The sequence below is a fragment of the Oryctolagus cuniculus genome, chromosome 4, assembly GCF_964237555.1.
Source record: "Oryctolagus cuniculus chromosome 4, mOryCun1.1, whole genome shotgun sequence".
Lineage (NCBI taxonomy): Eukaryota > Metazoa > Chordata > Mammalia > Lagomorpha > Leporidae > Oryctolagus > Oryctolagus cuniculus.
Window position 1 is genome coordinate 167442806 of NC_091435.1, and position 25033 is coordinate 167467838.

Genomic DNA, 25033 nt, shown 5'->3' on the forward strand with positions numbered 1-25033 from the left:
TTCTTCCATATTTAAATAGCAGAAGAAAAAGAGAATAGAGTCTCCACACTCTTAGTTCAAGGGGCAGCTAGGAGCACTGACGGTGCCCAGGCTCATTTTTCTGCCACAGAGTGTAGTCTGGCTCTGTAGAAGCAGAGTCCTCACGCAGACTTGGCGTACTCTCTCCAGGAGGAGCTGCCACTCTCCCCAGTGCCAGGCTAGCGCCTGTGAGTCGCTGACTATTGAGTGCATCACTGTTTCCTGAGCAATGGTGGCTGATTCGAAGATGGACATGTACCTTACCCAGAGACAATTAAATGTTCCTTGGGATTGTTGAGGAAGAACACTCTCCTGTTGATCTTGAACTTGAACTAGGAGGAATGCAGATCTGACATTCCTCTCAGCCACCTTCTTTCATAGGAATAAACTCAACAAGAAGCAAAGCATGGCTGAAAGATGGAGAGAGATTGAGGCTGGATATTACTTAAAGCCCTAGATCAAGAAATTTCAGACATCACCCAAGGCTAGTCTTGTAAGGTGACATAATAAATTATCTTTGTTTATAATACCTTGAGTTAAGGTTTCTGTTACCATGAAAACAGTCCTGATATGATACTCACAGAATTCTCAAACTACTTAAACTATAATCACCAGAACTGCTGATTTCTTTTTATTTTTATTTTTATTTTTATTTTTTTTATTTTTTGACAGGCAGAGTTGACAGTGAGAGAGAGAGACAGAGAGAAAGGTCTTCCTTTGCCGTTGGTTCACCCTCCAATGGCCGCCGCGGCCGGCGCGCTGCAGCCGGTGCACCGCGCTGATCCGATGGCAGGAGCCAAGAGCCAGGTGCTTTTCCTGGTCTCCCATGGGGTGCAGGGCCCAAGCACCTGGGCCATCCTCCACTGCACTCCCTGGCCACAGCAGAGAGCTGGCCTGGAAGAGGGGCAACCGGGACAGAATCCGGCGCCCCAACCGGGACTAGAACCCGGTGTGCCGGCACCGCTAGGCGGAGGATTAGCCTAGTGAGCCGCGGCGCTGGCCAGAACTGCTGATTTCTAAAAGTCTAATGAAAGTGCTGAAGCCATCTCTTTATTTCCTCGCATATCTTTGCCATATAACTTTGCAGTTATTTCTACAACAGATGGTGCTTCCTGTGCCAACACTGGACTTCACCCTATGATGTGTTTTGACCAATGGATGCTGGTAAACACAATGCTATCAGGAGCTCAGAGTGGGCTTGCACAATTGGGCCTGCCTTCTTGGGCTTCTGGCATGGGCATCAGGACAAGAATATGCTGAGCTAGCTCGATGTTCCACGGAAGACGAAAGATGTGGGGATCCTCAGCCAGGGGGTACACACATGCTAGCCAACCTGCAGACCCTGGGAATAAACAAACACTATTCTCAACACTGAGTTCAGAAAGTTTGTGCAACAGAACACTCTCGGCCATTTCACTCCAAATATAGAAAAGGGCAACTGTAGGGAGAAGGCAGTCCGTTGAGTGGCTCACAAGCCAGCTGAGGCACCTGCGTCCCATATCCAAGTCCCTGCGTTTGACACCCAGCTCCAACTCCTGACTCCAGCTTCCTTCCAACACAGCCCCTGTGAGGCAGAGGTGATGGCCCAAGTGACTGGCTTTTATCTATGCACACTGGGAGACCTGGATGGAGTTCCTGGCTACTAGTTTTGGCCTGAGCCCAGCCTTGCTACAACAGACATTTGGGTAGTGAACCAGAGGATGGGAATCAATCTCTCTCTCTCTTTCTCTCTCTCTCCACCCCTCCTCTCAAAAGGAAAAAAACGTAAAGAAACAAACAAACAAAAAACGGAAATTGTTGTAAGTCTCTAGGAGATACTTCAGGCTTTTGCCAGTGATGCATGAACAAGGAGTGAAGTAGAAAGGACTAGCCAAATCAGAGATCACCAAAGCTTTTGCCCGTAGTGGCCAAGCTGGTAAAAAATGATAATTAAAACTCATGACAGGCATACCATATACCAGGAATTGTTCCAAGTGCTTTACATATATTAATTCACTTAATCTTCACAAGACTGTTTGAAATAGATTCCGTTACCATTTCCATTTCATAGGATGAAACTGAGGTGCAGAGAAGTTCAGCAACTTGAAACTTGCCCAAATCAAATAGCTTGTAAATGGTGGGGCTAGGCTTTAAGTCCTCTGTGTCTGCATCTCCATGAACATAGGCAACAGGCTAGGGAGGAAGTGGTGGGGATTGTGGCTCTCCATGGAGTGCTGACTGTGACTATGTGGGAGTGAGAGCCTTCCAATCCTTTAAGAGAAGCCAAACATTCTTATTTTTTGAGAAATGTCCCCTATTTTGAACACCTGAATTTTTTTTAATATGATACAGGGCAACCCTATGCAGTGCAAGCCAACCAAGCTCATTCAAATGTGGCTGTGACTTGTCAGTTTGCATCCACCAATCTAAAGTCATAGTTCTGTCCTGTCCAGGTGGCAAGTGTCTGGCACCTGTAGCTCAGGAGCTGTTCCCATGTCCCTGAAAGTGCTGACAGAAGTTTGTCTCTTAAGTTACTAAGAGGCAACATGCTGATTCCACATTCCCTGTCTCTCCATGCCTTCACCCTACGCACACATTCTGAGAAATCTGCTTTTCCTGTATTTGGAATCACAACCAGATTTTAGGATCTCCCCACAGCCAGAGATTTGGACCTGATGCTCTCTTCTCCTGGGTCATCCGTCTCCCCTTCTCTTCATTAGGTCTTATTTGAATGTCAGCTCCAAGAAGTCTTTACCAGTGCCTATCAAGAACACACAAGGAGGCCCTCTTGAGCGCTCTTGGAGCACCATGACCCCATGTACCAAAAAGGAGAGGCATCTGCACTTCATCTGCCTCTCACCTGAGTGAGCCTTCCCTCAGTAGGCTAGGCTCATCAAGGGCAGTGTTCACAACTCCTGACACGAGGAAAAGGCTTATTAGGGACAATTCGCATGAACATGTACAGGCTTTGCAAATGTTGATTTCATTGGCTGTTTCCATTAAAGACACTCTGACATGCACATGCACACGCACGCACACACACACACACACACAGGTAGGTACCTAGATAAAGCAAGAGCACGGTTAACTCTTTCTTCAAGGCCTAAGGTACCCAGAGCCTTCCAGGTCATCCAGAACTTGAATGCATCTGGTCTCCTGCTACACTGGATGGACTTGTCTCCTGTGTCATAGCTGACATCATAGAATTTATCTTGCTGGAAGAGGTAAGATGCGTTGGCAGAGTAGCATTTCTTAAGAAGGTCCTTGGGAAAAGGGAGAAAGAAAAATTACAAGATGGTCCATTTCTATTTTTTGTCTTTTTTATTATATGGCTTATTAACATAACAAGAACTTATTTCATGGAGTTCATAGATGCAATTATAAGAATAGGATACTTTCCTCCCTCCCCTTTTTAAATTTTATGATAACATTTTAATTTAGTTTATAGTCAAAGGCTTAATTATCCACTACAGGGAGTTCAACAAACTTAAAAGTAGGAAGACCACTGCTCAGCAGGCATGTAGACAAGAGCTATAAGCAATAATCAAATCTCAACATGTCAATTTCACTCATGTACATTAAATTTTTTATAGTCTACAGATTAGCTATCACAAATCAGAGAAAACATGTGATATTCATCCACTTTTAGAATACACTCAATTTTGAAAACACCAAACACTCCTCCAAGGCACTGTGCCAAAGGTGGGCTTTCCTGTGTTGGACACGATTGGCGTGCATGATTACCCATTGTGTCTTCCCCAGAGCTGACAATACTAGATCCAATGGGCACAGTTAAGCTGACTAGTATAGAGCAGCTATGAAGACCATGTCATCTTCTTTATGATAGCTGGGTGGGTCACTTTTTGTTTTTGACAGGCAGTGTAGACAGTGGGAGAGAGAGAAACAGAAAGGTCTTCCTTTCTCCATTGGTTCACCCCCCAACGGCCGGCCGGCGCACCGTGCTGATCCAAAGCCAGGAGCCAGGTACTTATCCTGGTCTCCCATGGTCTCCCATGCGGGTGCAGGGCCCAAGGATTTGGGCCATCCTCCACTGCACTCCCGGGCCACAGCAGAGAGCTGGCCTGGAAGAGGGGCAACCAGGACAGAATCTGGCACCCCAACCGGGACTAGAACCCGGGGTGCCAGTGCTGCAGGCAGAGGATTAGCCTATTGAGCCGCGGCGCCAGCCAGGTGGGTCACTTTTGAGATGAAGAAATCTGCTTGAAACTCACTCAAAGCTCCACACTCTGTGTGTGTGTGTGTGTGTGTGTGTGTGTGGTGTGTGGAGGGGGGTAGATCCCGACATGCTATACATACTTTATACAATTCCATAGGCAAAAAAGTAGGTCTTTTTTAACCCAGGGGTAAAAACCTGAGGAAAGTGCTATGGATGAGTTAAATAAGAGGGAACAAGTTCTTGTCATCACAAACATCAGCTAAAATCCCAAAGGGCCTTTTATGTTTGTCTTCTATTAGCCATAACCAATTCCATTTGCATTTATTGACCAGTTAGCTCTTACAGAAAAATAACGACTGACTCTATCCCTTTTCTAGGGTCTTCACTCACCACCCCAATATTATCTGAGTGTGAGCCATGTTACACTCAGTGTCATCTGGTGTCCTCCAAAGCCCAGATTCCCTATCCTGTCATTCATTGCCCTCACAATTCCCTGAACAGCTGCATTCCCAGAAGTACTTCTTAGAGTCATCTTCTCCCCAGTTATGTCCCTTACCCACTAGACCATGTCCCCTCTGTATCTTTGCTCACAACATTTGCTTGAGCCTGTCTCTTTTTTTATTATATTTCATGCTTCACAAGAATACATGCTACTTACTTGTAACTTGAAATCTACTAGCACTAAACATGGCCTCCTCTCTTTATCTGGCTCCATTCTTCTGGGTCCCATCTCAAGTTTTTCTTCCCCTTCAACTTCCTTATCTATTCCAATGCATTTCACATACTTCTTCCTTTGGTATTTGCCTGCATCTGTTGGTCTTGTTCCTGTGCTATTCCTACCCAGTAAGTCATCCCAACATTTATTCTCTACTTGTGTGGCCGAGTTGGTTCTTGAGGGCAGGAATCCTTTTCTACACATTTCCATACCTGGGAATGCAGCCCTTCCTGGGCACAGAGTACCCTCAGTAAGCACTCAGGACAATGGTGATGACACTCCCCGAGAGCCACCCTTCTCTCCCATTCCTGTGGTGTGTAGTGTGACTAGAATAAAGGCACAGATGTGAGTTTTTCCTCTGGCATACCCTGTCCCAATGAAGCAAAACTATCAGTCCTGTAAAGAAATTACAAAGAGAACTCCCCATTAGCAGAGGGGTCCCAGAAAACATTCTTTTGTGATCAGAGTAAATTAAATCTGCTTCATTTAATGGATTAGTTTGTCCTTAAAGAACGAGAAGAAAAATCGCGAGGTATCACATTGCTAATGAAAGTACAAATTTGTTATCTTCATAGCAGCATGGTCTTCCAGGGTCACTTTACTGGATCTAAATATGTTCTGTTATCAAAAGGCATGATTTTACATGATGTGAAACACTTCATAGCAAATGTAATCAAGAATTCCAAAGTCTCATCCATCCAGGATCCACAATAAACTGAGTATGAAATAATCATCAAAGGAATACTAGTTGGCCTTTAGTCTGGTCCTCAGAGATATTCTTAGCAGACACAAAGGAAGAGCAGACAGCTCTGACTTGAACACAGAAGTAGAAAACACCCTTTCCTCTGAAATCTTTACTTTGATCTTATCAACAACCTCTTGACTGCTCATAGCTACCACCACCGCATCTGCCTACCCTTAAAGGTCAGGAGATTTGGCTGTTGTTTCTATAGCAACTATAGTTCTGGTCATATATTATAGCATTAAAAGGCCACTGCATATATTTTAAGAAAGAAACATGCACACACATTCACAACACAGGCACACACACCCTCATACTGGCATTGTGATTATAAATTTACTTCCATCAACCATGAAAGATTCAAAAGGTCCCCAAAGCAAATGAACTTTGGATGTGTCTAGAGCAAGCTTCAGGGGCTCATGCCAGTGATTGAAAGAGGGAAAAGGCCAATCCATTATCGGAAGACAAATTGCATCATCATAGGCTAATGGGGAAGAGGCGAGTCGAGAAAGCACACAGCAGAGTGAGCGATTGTCGTGCAGTGGTGACACAGTTAATTTCTTCGCACTGAAAAACCCTCCTGCCTTGGGAAGGTTTCACAAAGAACAACTGTAGGCTTGGGATTTACTTTATTGAAAATAAATGAAAACTTCCCCCAAAAGTTCCTGCTTTGCATATGAGTTTATAACCTTGTATGGAAATGGATGTGATGTCCTTTCATTTTTTTTATTTAGTAAATATAAATTTCCAAAGTACAGTTTATGGATTACAATGGCTCCCCCCCACCATGATTTCCCTCCCACTTGCACCCCTCCCATCTCCCGCTCCCTCTCCCATTCCATTCACATCAAGACTCATATGTGATGCCCTTTCATTTTAAGGTATACATCAACTAAGAGAAGACGCTCAGATCCCCAGAGAAAATATTTTGGAGTAATTATAGTAAAAATTAACATTTTCGAAAAAATGTGATTAGTTATTATTGTGCTATCAAATAAAAGTATAATCTTCACACCCTTACTCCTATCAGAACCATAAATACTAGTTCTATGAATTTCAGAGACAAGTATCCATTGGGAATGCCAGTTTATTTGTATTGTGATATTAACTCAAAGTGTTCTCAGAGATTAATTAATGCGCATCATAGTAAGACTTGTACAATGCAAATGAAAGAAGCTTAAACCAAAGGGTGAGTTTTTATAGGCTCATGTTTTTAAAAAACTAGTCACAGGACAAATGTTTAGCCTAGCAGTTAAGGACCCACATCCCATATGGGAGTAGCTGGGTTCAATTCCCCATTTCAGCACCTGACTCCAGCTTCCTGCTAATGCAGCCCAGGGAGGCAGCGGTGATGTCTCAAGTAATTGGGTCCCTACCTCCTCTGTAGAAGACCTGGAATGAGTTCCCAGCTCCTGGTTTTGGCCTGGGCCCAGTCCCAGCTGTTGTGGGCATTTGGGGAGTGAGCAAATAGATGGAGCTCTGACCCCAACCCCTGTCTCTCAAACAAATAAATAAATAAATAATTGAAACCCAGTCACATATCTCTAGCCACCATTGGATTGGGATTAAATGATACCCGTCTTCAGGAATCTGTCTTTCCCTCTTGCTTTCTTGACTTCTCTCTTGGCTCACCTCCCTAGGCAGAAAGCTGACAGGTAGCCTGGGGACTGTGGCTCGCAGGTGGGCATGTGAACATGGAGTTGGGCCTTGTTTGGAGAGGGATGGGAAGCGGAGAAGTGAGCTCCTGCCAGCGATACCACTGGGAAAGGTTCCCTCTTCGACTGAAATTCAATTAGGCTCCTGTATGGCCTCTGCGCTGGCTCCCATCCTTGTCATGCTTCATTGCCCAGAGGTAGCAAGAATCCTGCTGAGTTGGTTTAAAGAGAATCTCCTCCCCTTGGATATCTGATCACCCGTAATATCTGACCCAATTCTTCATCTCTTACCCTTGGAATTTGATTCCTCTGACCCGTATTACATAGAAATATTTTGCAGATCTGTTTAGTCTGAATATTTTCTTACTCATTTTCTATCAGCTGACCTCATCCTACTTCTTGGCTATAAATCCTGATTTGTCCACACCATGTTCAGGATTGTGTTCAGTTCAACACTGAGGTCTCTATCCCCTGTTGCAATAGTTCCAAAACAAATTCTACCTTACCACTTTACAGTCTGGCTCTTGTTCCCTTCAACACTACCCAAGCAGAGAGAGATACACCCCGGGCCTTCCAACCTCAATCTCATATGTGAGCCTTCGGCTGGGGAAACCTAGCAGGAAGCCAACTGGCTGGGGAGTCTGAGCAAGGGAGCTGCAAAGAAGTCAGGCCCCTTTGTAGAGGAAAGTAGCAGAAGGTGAATAGTGGACTACACAGTAAAGAAAAATAGGAAAATGGCAGGCATATTATATAAGTACTAAGACCATAACTTTGATTTCCTTTTTTTTGCATTCATAGTAGCTAACCTACTGTCGCTCCCCCTCTACACGGAGGAACAACACTAGACCCTGCGCTGTTCTTTTGTCTGCTCGGCCCTTCCCGGGTTTGCTGCTGGTCCTTCCCAGGTTGGCTGGCAACCCCTCCACCTCCGTGGAAGGGCGGTTCCCCCTGCCACTTTCCCCGCTTCCATGGGGGAGCGGCACACCGCTGGCCGGCTCTCTCGGGGGCTGCTCAGATGTTATCCGGATGTTCCCCTTAGATGTTCCTGGTGCGTGTTGTCTCTCTCCTCCTTTATAGTCCTCTTCCACCAATCCCAACTCTGCTACCCACATGCCGAGTACGCTGCTCTCCTCCAATCAGGAACAGGATCAGCTCCTGCAGGTTATTGGTCAAACTGCAGGCAGCTGTGTAGAAGTTGTTTACTCCTTTCCCAGCGCCATATTGTAGGAGAGCAGATGCATGGAATAAGTCTTAATTCCAGTAACTTAGTCTAGTCCAAGTTGCTCCCCACAGTTCCCCCTTTCTTTTTATTCTTTGGCGTTGATACACGCCTGTCTTCGGTGCCCCACGGCGCACACTCTGCTCTGCTTGCTAGAGTTGCCCACAGGTGCTTACAAGCCCTACCAATCAGGCAAACCGAATCTGGGTCCTCTCTTTGCCATGTTGAGAGGAGGTTTTTAGGCGCTGATGCGTGCCTGAGTTCGATGCCCTGCAGCGCATGCTCTGCTTGAGCTGCCTGCAAGTGCTTATCGCCTTACTAATCAGGCAGACCGAATCCAAGCCCTCTCATTGCTGTATTGTGGGGAGACTTATTGATGTTGATTCGTGCCTATCTTCAGTGACCTGCAGCTCATACTCTGCTCGAACTGCCTGCTGGTGCTTATCGCCTAATCAGGCAGACCGAATCCAAGCCCTCTCATTGCCGTGTTGTGGGGAGGCCTTATTTTTCTCTATTTCTCTATCTCTGGGCATTCCTATCTCTCCTATTTTACTTCTATCTGCCAGCATTCCTATTTCTCTCACTTTACTTCTATACTTCTATTTCTCTTATCCCCGTGGCTTCCCGGCGCCCGCCCTGCGGCGGCTTCCCGGCTCTGCACGGCTTCAGCCTGCGCTTCTCTCATCTGCGCAGTTTCCCAGCTTCACACGCGCTCCGTGGTCTCTGTGCCCTTCGAGCCCGCACCACGGCCTCCGCGCCAGCCCCGCACTTCCTATCTACTCGCGCCCCGTGCGCTCTCTCCGCTTGTGCCCCGCGCACTTTCTCTGCGCTCTGCGGCTTCCGCGAATCACAGCCTAGCTCACGTTTCTGCTATCGGTTGGTTTAGTTTTCAGTCTAAGTTCCCCGGGCTAACCTGACGAAATCCAACCTAGCTTACATCTCCATTCTAGTTTTAATTTTTCGCCTTTTGCTCCCCGGGCTGACTTGACGAATCCCAACCTAGCTTACATCTCCACTTCGGTCTGCCCCCACGGCTTCATCCTCCCTAACATATTTTTCTCTACCCGGTATGTTTCCTAACTTTTCTTCCAACAATATTCCCCTCTCATTTCTCCTGGCTTCTCCCCACAATCCGTATCCGAGTCTAAGTTTCTTCTAGCTTTCACTTTCGCTTTCAACCATAGATTTCTCCTAACTTCCCCGCCATAGTCCGTATCTGAGTCTATGTTTCTTCCAGCTTTCACTTTTGCTTTCAATCCTAACTTCTTCCGGCACTTTTTCCATCCGGCTTTTCCCTAGGCTCTTCCCTAGTCTCTCTCTCTGGTATTTTCCCACTTTTTCCCGCTTCTTCCCTCCTAGGTTTCCTATGCGAGTCATGGCACCATTATGTCGCTCCCCCTCTTCACGGAGGAACGACACTAGACTCTGCGCTGTTCTTTTGTCTGCTCGGCCCTTCCCAGGTTTGCTGCTGGTCCTTCCCAGGTTGGCTGCCAACCCTTCCACCTCCATGGAAGGGCAGCTCCCCCTGCCACTTTCCCCACTTCCGCGGGGGAGCGGCACACCGCTGGCCGGCTCTCTTGGGGGCTGCTCAGGTGTTCCTTCAGATAGATGTTCCCCTTAGATGTTCCTGGTGCGTGTTGTCTCTCTCCTCCTTTATAGTCCTCTTCCACCAATCCCAACTCTGCTACCCACATGCCGAGTACGCTGCTCTCCTCCAATCAGGAACAGGATCAGCTCCTGCAGGTTATTGGTCAAACTGGAGGCAGCTGTGTAGAAGTTGTTTACTCCTCTCCTAGCGCCATATTGTGGGAGAGCAGATGCATAGAATAAGTCTTAATTCCAGTAACTTAGTCTAGTCCAAGTTGCTCCCCACAACCTACCAGATAATAATAGTGACCAGAGCTAACATTTATTGAGTTATTACTATATGCCAGACATTGTGTATGCCTGAGCTCATTTAAATCTCAGAGCAACCATTGAGATTGTTTATATTATTTTCATCAAGTTCATTGTACACATTTCTCAGCACATCAACATTCAGTTTACTACTGCTGGTCAACTAGCTATCAGATGTTAGGGTTGGGTGTCAACCAAAGATGTTTAGTGTTAGGGCCTGAACTCTTAAATCATTACACTCCTGCATCAACATGCACAATGAAATGCGTGTGGAAGAGCGCGTTGCACAAACACCCATGAAGGCTTCCTGGAGGAAAAGAGGTAAAGGAGGGAAATGGGAAGCAGACAGCACATTGAACTTGAGGCCAGAACAACTAAGGTCATGTCTCAGACCCTTTCCTTAGAGATGATTTCTGGTCTTCCTTGTGGTAACATCACGCTTTGTAATCATTTTGAGATTTTACTGAATACGTGTGACTCTCGAGATAACTAAGGATGTCATTAAAAGCCTGTAATTGATCGGTGGTTGCATGTTCTCCTTCTCATGATTGGTTAAGCCAGCTTTGATTTCCACAGGTAGATCAGATCCTGAAGTCTCTTTTCTGAGGGGGTTAATAGACCCTATGAGTCCACTTAATGTCAGGTTTCTGTAGGTCACAAAAGCTTTTATATTTCCTCACTCCTTGCAGTCCTGGTTTTTCAGCTTACCAAACTGAAGCCACCAAAAACTCTTCTACTATGGCTGTTTCCATATTCTATCCCATGCAATCATTCTTGACTTGCAAAAAAATTGTCTCAACTAAATGCTTTAGGAAATGGGTATATTAGTCACCTGTACTAATCAATTCATTCCAAAAGTATGTGTTAAGGATCAGTTACATAGTAAGCACTATTATGCTAGTAGCCAGGGCATACCACCTCATGGAGGTAGCAAATGGCCTCATATTTGCTAATTGAAGGAACAAGACCACATATAAGGTACAAACAGAAGAAAGTGCAATCTAGATCGTAAAAATGATTTCAAATGACTACACCATATGGCATTGGATTTTTTTTTTTTTGAGCAAAGATCTTTTAAAAAGATTTATTTAGTTATCTGAAAGGAAAAGTAACAGAACAAGGGGAAGAGAGACAGGAAGAGAGAGATCTTCCATCCACTGGTTCACTCCCCAAATGTCTGCAACAGCCAGGGCTGGGCCAGGCTGGAGCCAGGAACTCCCTCTGGGTTTCCCACATGGGAGGCGGGGGCTCAAAGGCTTGAACCATCTTCTGCTGTTTTTTTTTTTCCCTCAGGTGCACCAGCAGGGAGTTGGATCAGAAGTGGAGCAGCAGAGACTCGAACCAGCGCCCATATGGGAGGCCGGCATTGCAGGTGGTGGCTTTACCTGCTACACCACAATGCTGGTCCCAGAGAAAAGACTTTGAGCACTTTTATATGAAGGCAATTCCCAAAACTCATGGAAAATGGAATTTAAAAGTAATTTTCTTCGGTACAAAATTTTTTGATATCCATGTATATGAAGGATTTACAAAAGTTCATGGAAAATGCACATTAAGAAGAAGCTGAACATGGATTTCAAAAGTGTTCTGCACTGAAATAAACAAGTACCCTCATCTACAAGAACTCTGCCAGGCCCTGGTGATGTAATGGCAGATGAGAGAGTTGCTATCCTTTAGAAGTTTCAGAAAGGGATGGGGGGAAAAAAACAAGCAATTAGAGTACAGTGTGCTGGAACGGGAGAAAGAACAGCTGCTCCAAGGAACAAGGCAGGTCATCTCTCAGCTCCTGAGGGATGTTAGATAGGGCTTTTCTAAAGAAGAAATATGTCAGCCGAGAGCTGAAAGACGAGGAGCCGCCTGCTGGAAGACGGGACAGAATGAGCGCAGAGTGACTGGAGCTAATTAACGAGTGGAGCATCGCTGCAGAGAACAGACGGGGAAGGCAAAGAGTAGCCAAGTCACCCAGAATCTTAAATGCCACAGTAAGAATGATCTGCAGTGAGAGCTCCAAAGGCTCATGGAGCCACTACAACCTACACTTCATTACTGACTTGGCAGAATAAAGGGAGAATCAGCAAATGTGGATTCCGCTTTTGATTTAGTCACTCGGTGTCAGAGCTCAAAGCAAGTCACTTAACATCCTGGGCTTCATTTTTCTCATCGACCTAATGGAACTGATGATACTTGTTCTATCTATTGTACATGAATACTGAAAAAAGAATCTGAATTAATGTGGGCTGCGAACACCCCTCAGTCAACACCCAACACACCACTCTTTCTCTCCAGTGCGTTCCTGTAATCCCTGTCTCTTCTCAGCCCTCAGTACCCATTTTTGCTTCACTTGACTAATTTTCCCCAAACTGCCGAACAGGATATCTGCTCTAGAGTTCTCATTGTTTCTGGAAGGAGCATTTCATAACATTCACACACCTACCCTTCCAATGCAATGTATTTGCCAGTTACAGTTATAGAAGTAGACCAAGTTAGCAGAATATATTGATGATTACAAAAAAATCGTAGTGTTAATAGAGCTATGCATGGTCTTCATCTTCTGAATGGAGCTGGGGCTGACCTTACTTAAGCTCCCACTGATGGCCTGGATGCTGCGGCTCTTTCCTAGTCTCAGGGTGATGTGCATGGAAGACAAAACATTGTGCAGAGTGAGAGCTGCTCAGGGAGTACACTCGGTGAACTGAAGTCTAAGGAGCCAACCAGTGAAGGTGTAACGTCTAGGTGTCTTTCAGTTTCTTTATATAGGGAGGGGAAAATGGTTATGTTAACTGACTGCTGAGTAGTAGGGATGGGGTGAACAGAAGAGAGGACGCACAGGACAATAACATCAGTGTTATTTTCTCCAAAAAGAAGCAAATCAGCCTGAACCATGGGGAAAGCCAGTGTGTATGACTGAGGCGTCTATGGTCCGGTAAGGAAGAAAGGAGGGAAGGGAGGGAGAGAGAGAAGAAGAGGCAGGTTGGAAAGGAGGGACAGAGAAAGGAAGGAGATGAGGACAGAAAAAAGGAAGGGGAAAGCAGGGAGGCAGGAATGAAGGATGGAGGGAGGGAGGCAGGGGGAAGGAGGAAGAAAAGAAAGGGGTAGAGGGAGGTAGGAGGATCAGGGAAGGAGGAAGAAGGGGAGGAAGGGAGTGAGAGGATAGAAAAAATACAAAGGGAGAAGGGACAGTACAGCGATATCACTCCAGGGTGAGGCTTCATGTGCTGAAGCACAGGTCAGTCCCAGGCATAGGTTTATATGGATGTGTCTGAGCCATGTCAAAAGTAGCAGACCATCTGGTTTCCACCTGACATAGAGAAACTCAACCATTAGCACATCACCTTTAGGCATCTTCAGTCATCTGCATCCAGACACAAATGCATGAAGTGCGTAAGTGGGTATGGTTTGAGTTTGTTCCCCGAGAGTTCATGTATTGGAAGCACAACCCTGCCCAAAGGGGTGGTATTAGAAGAGGTGGGGCCTAGTGGGACATCCCTAGGTCAATTGGGGCACCCCCTTAGAAGGAATTGTGGGGACACAGTCTCTCTCTGGCTTCCTATGCCAGCCATGAGATCTCTCACCCACACATGTTCTGTCATGATTCCATCATCTGCCAGGAGACCTCAGCAGACCCCAGCTGTTGCTGGTGTCATGTCTTTGAAACACCACAACTCTGAGCTAAATATTCCCCTTTTCTTTATAATAAAATCTCTCAGTCCCAGGTATTTCATTCAAATACGGACCGATACAACGACTGTCTCTGTTTCCCTAAGTGCATGTCCATCCACTACTTTTGCCTTCATTTGTGTTTTTCCTTCAGCCTCACAAATGTCTCCTCTCTCTGGATTTCACATATATTGGACGTTTTATGACATCTATGATAAGATTAAGAACCAGTCATCAAAATCATTTGCAGCATCACAGTTTTTGCATTTACCTTTATTTCATGCTTGTGTCCCTGTTCTGCTGTGGAAATTACGTCTGGATTTCCTAGTCTTGTGCAGTTATTGACTGACAGCAAATCCTGTGTTTCATCCACTCAACATTATCGGATGATATATTTACTTATTACTTGGAATCTGCCTTCATTTTTTTTTTTTTGACAGGAAGAGTGGACAGTGAGAGAGAGAGACAGAGACAGAGAGAAAGGTCTTCCTTTTTGCCGTTGGTTCACCCTCCAATGGCCGCCGCAGCCAGCGTGCGCACCGCGCTGATCCGATGGCAGGAGCCAGGTGCTTCTCCTGGTCTCCCATGGGGTGCAGGGCCCAAGCACTTGGGCCATCCTCCACTGCACTCCCGGGCCACAGCAGAGAGCTGGCCTGGAAGAGGGGCAACCGGGACAGAATCCGGCGCCACGACCGGGACTAGAACCCAGTGTGCCAGCGCCGCAAGGAGGAGGATTAGCCTAGTGAGCCACAGCGCCAGCCTGCCTTCAGCTTTGACCAACCCTCACCTTTCTCAGCTTCTACCAAGAGTGTATTCAGCATTTTGCTCACCTATCACCCAAAGCAGGTATCCCCTTTAGCCGTGAATTCTTTACATAGCCATTGCTTTTCATATGGCATTTCTTTGATCTGCCTTCTTCAGAGTTATTTATTTAATTCATTTCCTTTCTGTTGTAGCGATTTCATTCTCTATCAGAATATAAAAATTGTTAACCTCATCCGGCGTCCGATCCAGCTTGAAGAAAGCCTTATTGTTTTTGACAAGTGGACGCGTCTTCTTTTGAACTTGTTACCAGAGCGGACTGCTTCCGTGCCTTCTCCTTTGCGATCTGAAAGGCTAATTTCAGGCACATTGAACTTCACTGGTTCTGCAATTTCTGCAAAGGGTACACACCCTGATGTACAAGCTTCTATGACCAGTTCTGAGTCCATTTTCATCAACTGAATCATCTCTCTTTACCATCTCACTCCAGTATCTCCCAATCATTGGAATCACCTGTAACTCAACTTCTGCTTAAGTCTTCAGTTAATTTCCAATTCTCTGTCTCATGCCTTTTGTCATTGCTTGCATTTTCTGGAAGACGTTAGGTACTTAGTGCTTGTGCTTGGATTTCTGAAGAAGTAGGGAACAGACCTCCCTGCTATCTTCTGCCATCAAGTGACATATTGGAGCCTGTCCTGTTATCATTTCCTTGCACAAAGTTCATGTTGGCCTCTGTTTTCTCAAACACTGCTGTGCTGGCAGCCCCTTTGTAAACCAGCTCAGTTTACTGAGCTGAATGGCCTGACTGAAGCCATTTCTGAAGGTTTCTGAGTGCTGTGTGCCATGTTTCCGGCATGGGCTTTCCTCTCCTAGCTCAGTTCACTGCCGTACTAGCTTCACAGTCCCCTGTAGACGTATTCTTCTAGAACGCATCATGATTTCATTTGTGATGATATGAAAGAAGTTTCCCATGGTATATACTTGCATTTGTTTTCAATCTCTGGCCTTCTTTTGAGAATTGTTAAGTTGCTCTGCAAAGCTGCGTTGTTGCTCCTTTCCTTCACGCATTTGACCTGTTTTGCAAAATCCCCACTGTGTGTATTGTAACTTCTGAAACAGATCCTGCAACTCTGCTACAGCCCAAGGCAGAAGGGGGCAGGAGGTGGGCTGCATGCACAGTGGGCACAAGTGCTCACTCCTTTCTGGCCATCTCCCAGTGGAGGGAAGTGTGACCCTCACTCGGCCACAGCCTCCTTGGGTTCCCCTACCCTCCCCATGGGTCCTCTGAGTTACTCTCTTCCAGCAGCAACATAGCATCCTCACGGGAAAATGGATGGCGGAAAGAGCAGCCTTCAAAGCATGCACACCCATAGCCAGAAATGAGGAGGGAGGAGGGGAGCCAGGGAGAGGAGCCTGGGATTCCTTCCCTGCCCACTCCAAGGGCAGGGCTCAGAAGACCTAAGAAGGCACCAGCTTCCCTGATTGGGGCTTATATGTTACCATCAAGTCAAGTTGCTGTAGGCACTGAATGAGTTTGCTGTCATCTGTAAAAACCACCAAGGATCCGCAAATGTTTGAGCCATCATCCTGGAAGTTTACAGACAGTTTGGTTAAGTCCAAGGCCTGTAGACCGAGCAGGGCTTTTTCCAACTGATGAGAAAACTTGAGTGCATGACCTGAGATCCTGTATTTTCTCCCGAGGTGTAAATCTTCCTTAAGTATCCCTAACCAGGGAATGGAATGAGCTAAGTTGAAAATGAGGAGACTGAGCTAAAAGATATTTTTGAGAAATGCAACTTAATAATTTGAAACCATGGCACAGCCTCCAGCAGAGAGGAAAGTTGGACTCAGTTTCTTAGAGAATGTGTAAGTGCTTCTATAAATAGGGAAGGGACATTTGATAGTGCTAGGATCACTTGGCAATACCTCTGCATGCCCTGCAAGCATTTAAAAATAGCATGATTGGGCTTCTCTTCTTAGGACACATGGAGATTGTCCCAATTTCCCTTGGCCATCATTGGTACACCTCTGTTAAAGGTGATCTAAAACAAGTGGTTGTCTAAACTTTGACTACATCCCACAGTAAGATGTTATTTTAAAATACGGGACATGGTATCTACCCTAAAGTGAAGGTACTTCAACAACTTCACAGAAAAGTGTCTTATGAAAAACACTGCATGGGTTTTAAAAAAATTGCACCAAAATAAACTTATCTGTTCATTCCATTTTCCATAAACTTTTTGAAGTGTTCACCTACATTTTTACTTGAAACTGACACTACATGGAATGTTGATGGATATTTTCTGTTTCGTTCTATGCTGTTAGAAGGGAAAAATTAAAATTAACAGCTCATATGACTTATATTAACTATGTAACTCAAGATCAATCAATACAGTGATTTTTAAGCCTAGGTGCTTTTAGGATGATCTGAATAATATAAAAAATAGTCATGAAGGGTCCTTAGACCAGCTACTACCCACCCCCCAAAAAACTCAGAATTTCTGGTATCAGGTAAGATAAATGTTATGTTTTAAAGTTCCTCAAGTGATGTTAATATACAGCCAGGATTGAAAACCATTGCCCTGAGAATCTTGACCTCTCATCCAAAGAGCTCTAATCTGGACGTTCTGGTCAGCATTGCATTCATGTTGGAAGCAGAGACGTGGCAAGTGTTGATACTGTATGCGAACATATAAACCAGCGTGACTATCTGTGCTCTCAGTGTCCATGATCAGAGTTCTGTGCGTGAGTACAAGTGCAAGAGGTCTTTCCTGCATAGCTCAAGAGAAGATTGATTAGAGATGCATCACGCTGGGGTCCTAGTCAGAGTGGAGAAATGAACGGCAAGCTGTGCAACGTGTCTAAGGATCATGGCATGGGTGTAAGTTACAAACAACACAGAAGACCTGCATCCATTCAACTCTTCGATTTGCTGTGTCTCTGTGATTTGACTAGTGGTGGTGCAGAGGAATCACTTAACTCGGATAGGAGGAATTGTGAGCCTGGCTCTCCCCGACCCAAACTTCCAACTCTGAGCTTCAGTGATTCTATCTGATACACGTGTGTTCTATCTGATACACTTTGTTGTAGAAGGGATGTAAGGCAGCCAACAAGGAGGTGGAACTAGGAGAGAAAAGGAAGAAGAGAAAGAAAAGGAGAAGAAACAAATGGAAAAGGGGAGGGGGTGCAGGTGGTGGGGGAACAGAGAGGAGGGGGAGAAGGGAGGAGGAGTGGAGCAGCAGAAGAGACGAGGTGGAGGCCAAGAGAAAATGCGATGAGGAAACACACTGGAGCCTGGAGTGGTGTCTGCTGCATAGCAAGAGCATGCTGGGAGAGGAATGCTATTTGCATACCTGGCAACCCACACACAGCAAAAACCATTCAGACAGAAGTGTTATCTCTTTGTTGCTTTGCTACTTCTGAACTCTGAGGCTGTACTATGTAGCTGCAGCTGCACCACTTAGCTTTGTGATATCACATTCCCATTCATCTGTAAGTTAAGGATCCTGATGGTATACAAGGCCCACCTCCTGATATTTTATTGTTCATATGTGTCATTTTCATATGTTCATGGCATAAAAATTAAGGGAATGCCTGTAAAACGATATTTATTAACAAGAGACATATCTCTTCTACCTACATGGCTTAGTTGCAGCCCTCCCAAATAAGTAGACAAACTAAGAAACTGCTCTTTTTCAGGTTGGAAAAAGACAAGAAGGAGCAAGTGTATTGCTTTGGTCTGAGGCTAGGAGAGCAATTCCACACCAGGAGCACACTACTTAACACAATCAATCTCTGTCTCCAGTTCATTGTGATGCTGTTAATGAGGGTCCAGTTCCTTTTCAAATGGAATTTTACGCGTTCAGCAGCAAAGCCCCTGGCCTGTGTTTCTTGGAGTCTGAGCATCCTGAAGAGGTCTGGCCTCGGAGGGCTGAAGGAGAGGCAGGAGATTGATTTTATAGAAAAGAAAAATGCTGTGCAGGAAGGCAATTTCTGAAACACAAGTTCCTTGCTCTTCTTTATATAAATCCCACCGAAGAGTTGTTGGAAATTGTTGATATTACTATAACTATGGGCAATCCTCTTGGAAAATGGCCTTAAATAATACATTAAAATGAATTGAGAAGCACTTGGCTAGAAACAGAGATACAGTGGACACAAGCATTTTTTTTCCCAAAGACTCCTAATATGATATAGCAATGTCCTAAAGTGACAAGGACTTTTTCACTGTACTAATGGATCTTTACTCAAACAGAAAATGCCGTGCATTTCTAGGTGCTTACTCCTCAATTTGGACATACAAGAAAAAGAGAAATTATATTTTTGAGTGTTCTCTGAATGCCCCATAATGCCTACATACTTGCAAACAGCATTTCCTTTAATGTTAAGGAATTTTTTCAAAATCTGAAGCTACTTCAAAACATGCATAGAAAAAGGAATTAAAACCAGGCCATTCAGGGATGGACATTTGACATGGTCATGAAGACATTGCTTGGGGCCGGCACCATGGCTCAACAGGCTAATCCTCCACCTTGCGGCGCCGGCACACCAGGTTCTAGTCTCGGTCGGGGCACCGGATTCTGTCCCGGTTGTCCCTCTTCCAGGCCAGCTCTCTGCTGTGGCCAGGGAGTGCAGTGGAGGATGGCCCAAGTGCTTGGGCCCTGCACCCCATGGGAGACCAGGAGAAGTACATGGCTCCTGCCTTCGGATCAGCACGGTGTGCCGGCCGCAGCACGCCAGCCCGGGCGGCCATTGGAGGGTGAACCAACGGCAAAAAGGAAAACCTTTCTCTCTGTCTCTCTCTCTCACTGTCCACTGACTGTTAATGAACAACTTAATACATTATCCCTCTTAGTAGTTTTTTTTTGTCTGTTCTACTTAATATGACTGGTTTAATTCTGTAATTAATACACAGTTATTCTTAAGTGTTGAAATTTAACTGAAATGTGATCCCTGTTAAACATAAGAGTGGGAATAAGAGAGGGAAGAGATGTACAATTTGGGACATGCTCAAGCTGACTTGCCCCAAATGGTATAGTTAGAAACATACCAGGGGACTCCAATTTAATCCCATCAAGGTGGCATGTACCAATGCCATCTCACTAGTCCAAGTGATCAATTTCAGTTCACAATTAATCATAATGAAAGTTCTAAGAGTCAAAGGGAGCACATAAACAAGTCTAGTACCTGCTAATACTAACAGATAGAATAAATAAAGGGGAGAGTGATCCAACATGGGAAGCGAGATACTCAGCAGACCCATAGAATGGTGGTTGTCCTAAACAGCACTCTGGCCTCAGAATCAGCCCTAAAGGCATTCCGATCTGGCTGAAAAGCCCATGAGAGTATTTCAGGCATGGAAAGCCAAGATACTCTGGCAAAAAAAAAAAAAAAAAAAAAAAAAAAAAAAAAAAAAAAAAAAAAAAAAAACAACAACTAAATGAAAGATCTCTGTGAGTGAGATCCCAGTGGAAAGAACAGGTCTTCAAAGAAGGAGGTACCTTTCTCTGAAGGGAGGAGAGAACCTCCACTTTGACGATGACCTTGTCTGAACAAGATAAGAGTCAGAGAACTCAGAGGGCTTCCATAGCCTTGGAAACTCATGACTGGAGCATAGGGAGATTACTGATGCCATAGACAGGAGTGTCAATTGGTAAAGTCAACAACAGGAGTCACTGTGCACTTACTCCTCATGTAGGATCTCTGTCCTTAATGTGCTGTACATTGAGACTTAATGCTATAACAAGTACTCAAACAGTATATTTCACTTTGTGTTTCTATGGGGGTGCAAACTGTTGAAATCTTTACTTAATGCGTACTAAACTGATCTTCTGTAAAAAAAAAAAAAAAAAAAAAAAAAAAAAAAAAGAAGAAGAAGAAATTATCAATTCCCAACTTGACTCTCACTGGGATTAAACATGACAATAGGTCTGATCTGATTTCATCATCATTTAAAAAATCATCTATTATTTTTCTCTTCATGTTTCTGTGTGGGAGCAAACTTGAAATCTTTACTTAATGTATGCTAAACTGATCTTCTGTATATAAAGAGAATCGAAAATGAATCTTGATGTGAATGGAAGGGGAGAGGGAGTGGGAAAGGGGAGGGTTGTGGGTGGGAGGGACGTTATGGGGGGGAAGCCATTGTAATCCATAAATCGTACTTTGGAAATTTATATTCATTAAATAAAAGTTAAAAAAATAAAATGTATATGACTCATTGGAAAAAAAATGCATGGATTTCAAACAGGTTTTGCACCAAAATAAACAACCTTTAATTTAATTTTCCATTTTCCATAAACTTAAAAATTACTTCTGTAGGTGGTGTCTCCATTTTGTCAAGAAAAAAAAAAACCGAGGTTCAGAAAGATTAAGTGTCTTATGAAAGTCATGTAGAAAAAGAAAGAAACTATGCTCCAAGGGGATGGAAAAAAAAATACAAAAAAACAAAACAAAAAAGAAAACCAAGAAAATCATGAAGGACAATCCCAGCAGAGATAAAAATCTGAACACTGGTCTTTCTGGGTTTCAAGGATCATAAATCGATTTGCCCACTGTGAAATCATGTTTGATCCCAGGGAAATTGCCTCATTAAAGTACCCCTAGAGAGTGGGGAAGGCAAAAGCCCTCTCTGGGTGGCCAAAACAGGAATGGGCAAACAGTTTCTATGAAGGACTGGATAGGGGATTCTAGCAGTTCTGAAGCTGTAGGACCTCGTCACAGCTACTCTCCACTGTGCTGTAGCAGGCAAACAGCCATAGAGGACACTAAAGTGAACGGGCATAGCTGTGTTCCGAAGATATTTCATTTACTAAAACAGGTGACAGGCTAGATTTAACTCCTAATTTTTAAGCCTCTGTTCTAAGACAAGCCACAAAGGAAAGACACTCAGTAAGACAAGCATCTCCAAATCACAGAGATACGAATGTTTAAACATATATCCAAAACCTTCAAACCAGACAGAATGAGCAGGGCAGGTGTTTAGCCAAGGCATTAAGAAAACCATGTCCCGCATCAGCACACCTGGGTTTGAATTCACGGCTCTGGCTCCTGACACCAGCTTCCTGCTGATGCACACCGGGAAGGCAGTGGTGATGGCCCGGGTGGTTGAGTCCCTGCCACCCATGTGGAAGACCTGGGTTGCATTCTTTGCTCCCAGCTGTGGCTTGGCCCAATCCCAGTTAATCCTGGCATCTGGGAAGTGAACTAGAAGATTGGGAGATCTCTCTCTGCCTCTCTTTGTATGTCTATCTGCCTCTTAATAATTAGCTTTAAACATAAATACATGAAATAATAAACAAGAGTTTGTATTTTATTTTCATTAAGGCAGGTTTTCAATCTCTTCACACAATGTATATGTAGCTACTAAGGCAGGGGTAGGCGCTGTGGCCCACCAGGCTAAGCTGTTGCCTGCAACACCAGTTTCTCATATTGGAGTGTCTGTTGAGTCCAGCTCCTAGCTTCTGTGCCAGGGAAAGCCGCAGAACATGGCCTAATTATTTGAGCCGCTGTCACCTATGCGGGAGGGCAGGATTGGGTTCCAGGTAGCTGGCTTTAGCCTGGCCCTTTCCCATTGTTGTAGCTGTTTAGGGAGTGAATCAGAAAATGGAAGATTCTCTCTCTCTCTCAAATGCTTAAATATTTTTCAAATAAAAGAGAACAAGTACTTGTATTTTATTTTCATTAAGGCACATTTCCAATCCCTTTACACAGTAAATGCGCAGCTAGTGGAAAAGATACTTACATTTGCAAAATAAAACTGTCATTGCGTTTGGTTCGAGAAATCCATCACAGAGTTTCTATGGGATATGACATTTGATGATCCAGACCCACACTAGCGCCAACTCTTTCATTTCTGCTATTCCCTCAGCATATTCTATGATGAAACAAGTTCATTCTCTGTTTTATTCTAAGGCTGTGTTTTGCCATTTGCAATGGATCTTTGCTGAAACAATGGGGCAGCAAGGGCTATGAATCTCAAACTGAAAGCTCATTGTGTGCAAGCAATAAGGAGAAACTGCCGTGGTCAAAGAGCAGAAAAGCAAGGAGGAGAGAAGGAAGGCTCGCAGAAGGACTCTGCTGGGTTAGAAGCAGGAGGGGGAGACGATTTCGAGGATCCTCTAGCCAATCAATCTCTCAGTGTGGGAATTACAGTTCCGAACCATGCAAAGAAACGCTGGCCTGATGAACTGCAAATATCCCAAAGGGACAAGAGAACCGGGTGTATTTAAAATGGTCATGACTGCTCCATCTGTAGCCCAGTCTTTCTGCACATCCTGGGCTGGAAGAGGAGAAGTGTAATGAGCAAAACCTACAGGCAAGAGTCTGGGGACTAAACTGAGCTGGGAGATTTATCAGTCAGCTTTACCAGAGTGGCTGGGTAGGCAGAGAGTGAGGCAGGATTAGCAAAATCATCAGCAACTCCATTGCGCTTTGTCCTGGCCCTAAGAAGATTATACCATCGGATTTTCTTTCTAAATCAACATTTTCTATTTCTATATAAAAATCGCAACTCTGAAATTCATCATTTTAGGTAACAAATAAGGTTGATCCACTCCCTGCCATCTTGATTGGGAATGTGTGAGCTTTGTAATTAAAAGTGTGGCTTGTAGAGTGAGCCTGCCTGGTTTTGAATCCCAAATCAGTTCCATCCCTTACCAGCTTTGTGGCTCTGGGCATGTCATTTATGCTTTCTGTAATCAGGGTTCTCATCTGTACAGTTGGCAGAACTGTAATCTCTCCCTCATGGGATCTCTATGGGATTAGTTGGGTTACCAGATTCATCCACTCATTCGTCTGTCCATCAAGCTCGCCAGGCCTGTATTGGGCATGAGAATAGTAGAGGAGCATCTAGTCCAGTACAAATGCCAGGCCAGTAGCCCCACCTCTGGACAACTTTGGGACATGGGCTGAGCCAATGCTTGGACAGAGAACAGGCCTCAACAGCAACCGGGCAGAACAAAACAGCCCCTGGCGTGTGTCGAAGCTTCAGTGAGTTTTGAGAGAGAACAAGAAGACAGGGTCTGATTTTTCTCTCAAAGGAAACAATGTGCCTCCAGGGAAACAAACACCCTCTTAACCTGCTACCCACAGCCCTCCATTTGTGGTCTTGACTTCTTCCCGGCTCCATCACCAGCACATCACTCCCTGGTCCCAGACACCCGGCATGTGCCCTTGTGTGGATCAGCCTGCCCCTTCCAAGGCCACACATTCTCTATTTCTGACCACTTAGAACTTGTGAGAAAGCAGGGGAGGCTATGTTTTATTGCACCATGGGGCAAAGTCTACTACAAAAAGCCAGTTCCAACCCAATCACGGCTCAGCACATTTGCCAGAAGGGTGCCGTGGTCCAACAGCTACACTGCCCTGATGCCCAGTGACCCCAAAAAACCCATGGACGTCTCCCATCTCTCCTGTCTCCCAGCATCCTGAAGTTGCTAGGATGATGAGAGCATAGATCTTCTCTACCATCTCATCTAGCCTGCCACTCTCTGACGGTTTCGCTTCTGAAGGATTATGATAACCACAATATAAACAACATTGCTCAAGAATGCCTGAAGTTGCCCCATGCAGGGAAGTGAAACTCCATGCTTCACACTGACTCATTGTTACACTATAAAGTCAGTGTCAGCCTGTCCAGTACACTTCCATACAATTAACCTACCCATCACCAATAACCACGTGTCTTTTACCTGTTATGGCCTTTTATTTGTTTATTTTTGGGATAAAAACCACATTTTTATTTGCTACAAATGGCAGCTTCACTTGCACAGGGATCATGATTTTTGAAACTTTTAAATAAACAATAACTGTACATATTTACAGGGTACCCTGTGTCATTTCAATGCATGTATACAATCTATACTGATCAAAACAGGGTGCTCAGCATTGCCACTCCTTTGACATCACTGCATGATTGGAGACCTGGGGCTTCTTTCTTTTATTTGTTCATAAAATGTAGATTATTGTGAAATGTACTCAATCCACTCTACCATGTAACACTAGGAACTGATTCCTGCGATCTAACACTGAGAGAGAGTTTGGATTATGAGTACCAAATTGCAGTCTTTTTTAAATGAAAGGGGCATTTGGAGAACTCGACTCCCCTCTAGATGTGACTCTTGGATGTCAATTCACGCCTTTAAGTGAAGGGGGTTCTATCACTTTCATAATTGGGAAATCAAACCTGTTAGAATGGCCAACAATCTAACAC

General features: G+C 44.7%; 1 protein-coding gene across 4 annotated transcripts in view; it reads right to left on the minus strand.

Moving 5' to 3' along the window:
* The window catches only part of GADL1 (glutamate decarboxylase like 1), a 199150-nt gene that overhangs the window by 79925 nt on the left and 94192 nt on the right, over nt 1-25033 (minus strand). For all 4 annotated transcript variants that reach the window (XM_070072897.1, XM_070072898.1, XM_070072899.1 and 1 more), the window contains one exon: nt 3061-3260. In XM_070072897.1, the coding sequence (XP_069928998.1) occupies nt 3061-3260 (200 nt within the window). The remainder of the gene's footprint in view (nt 1-3060; nt 3261-25033) is intronic.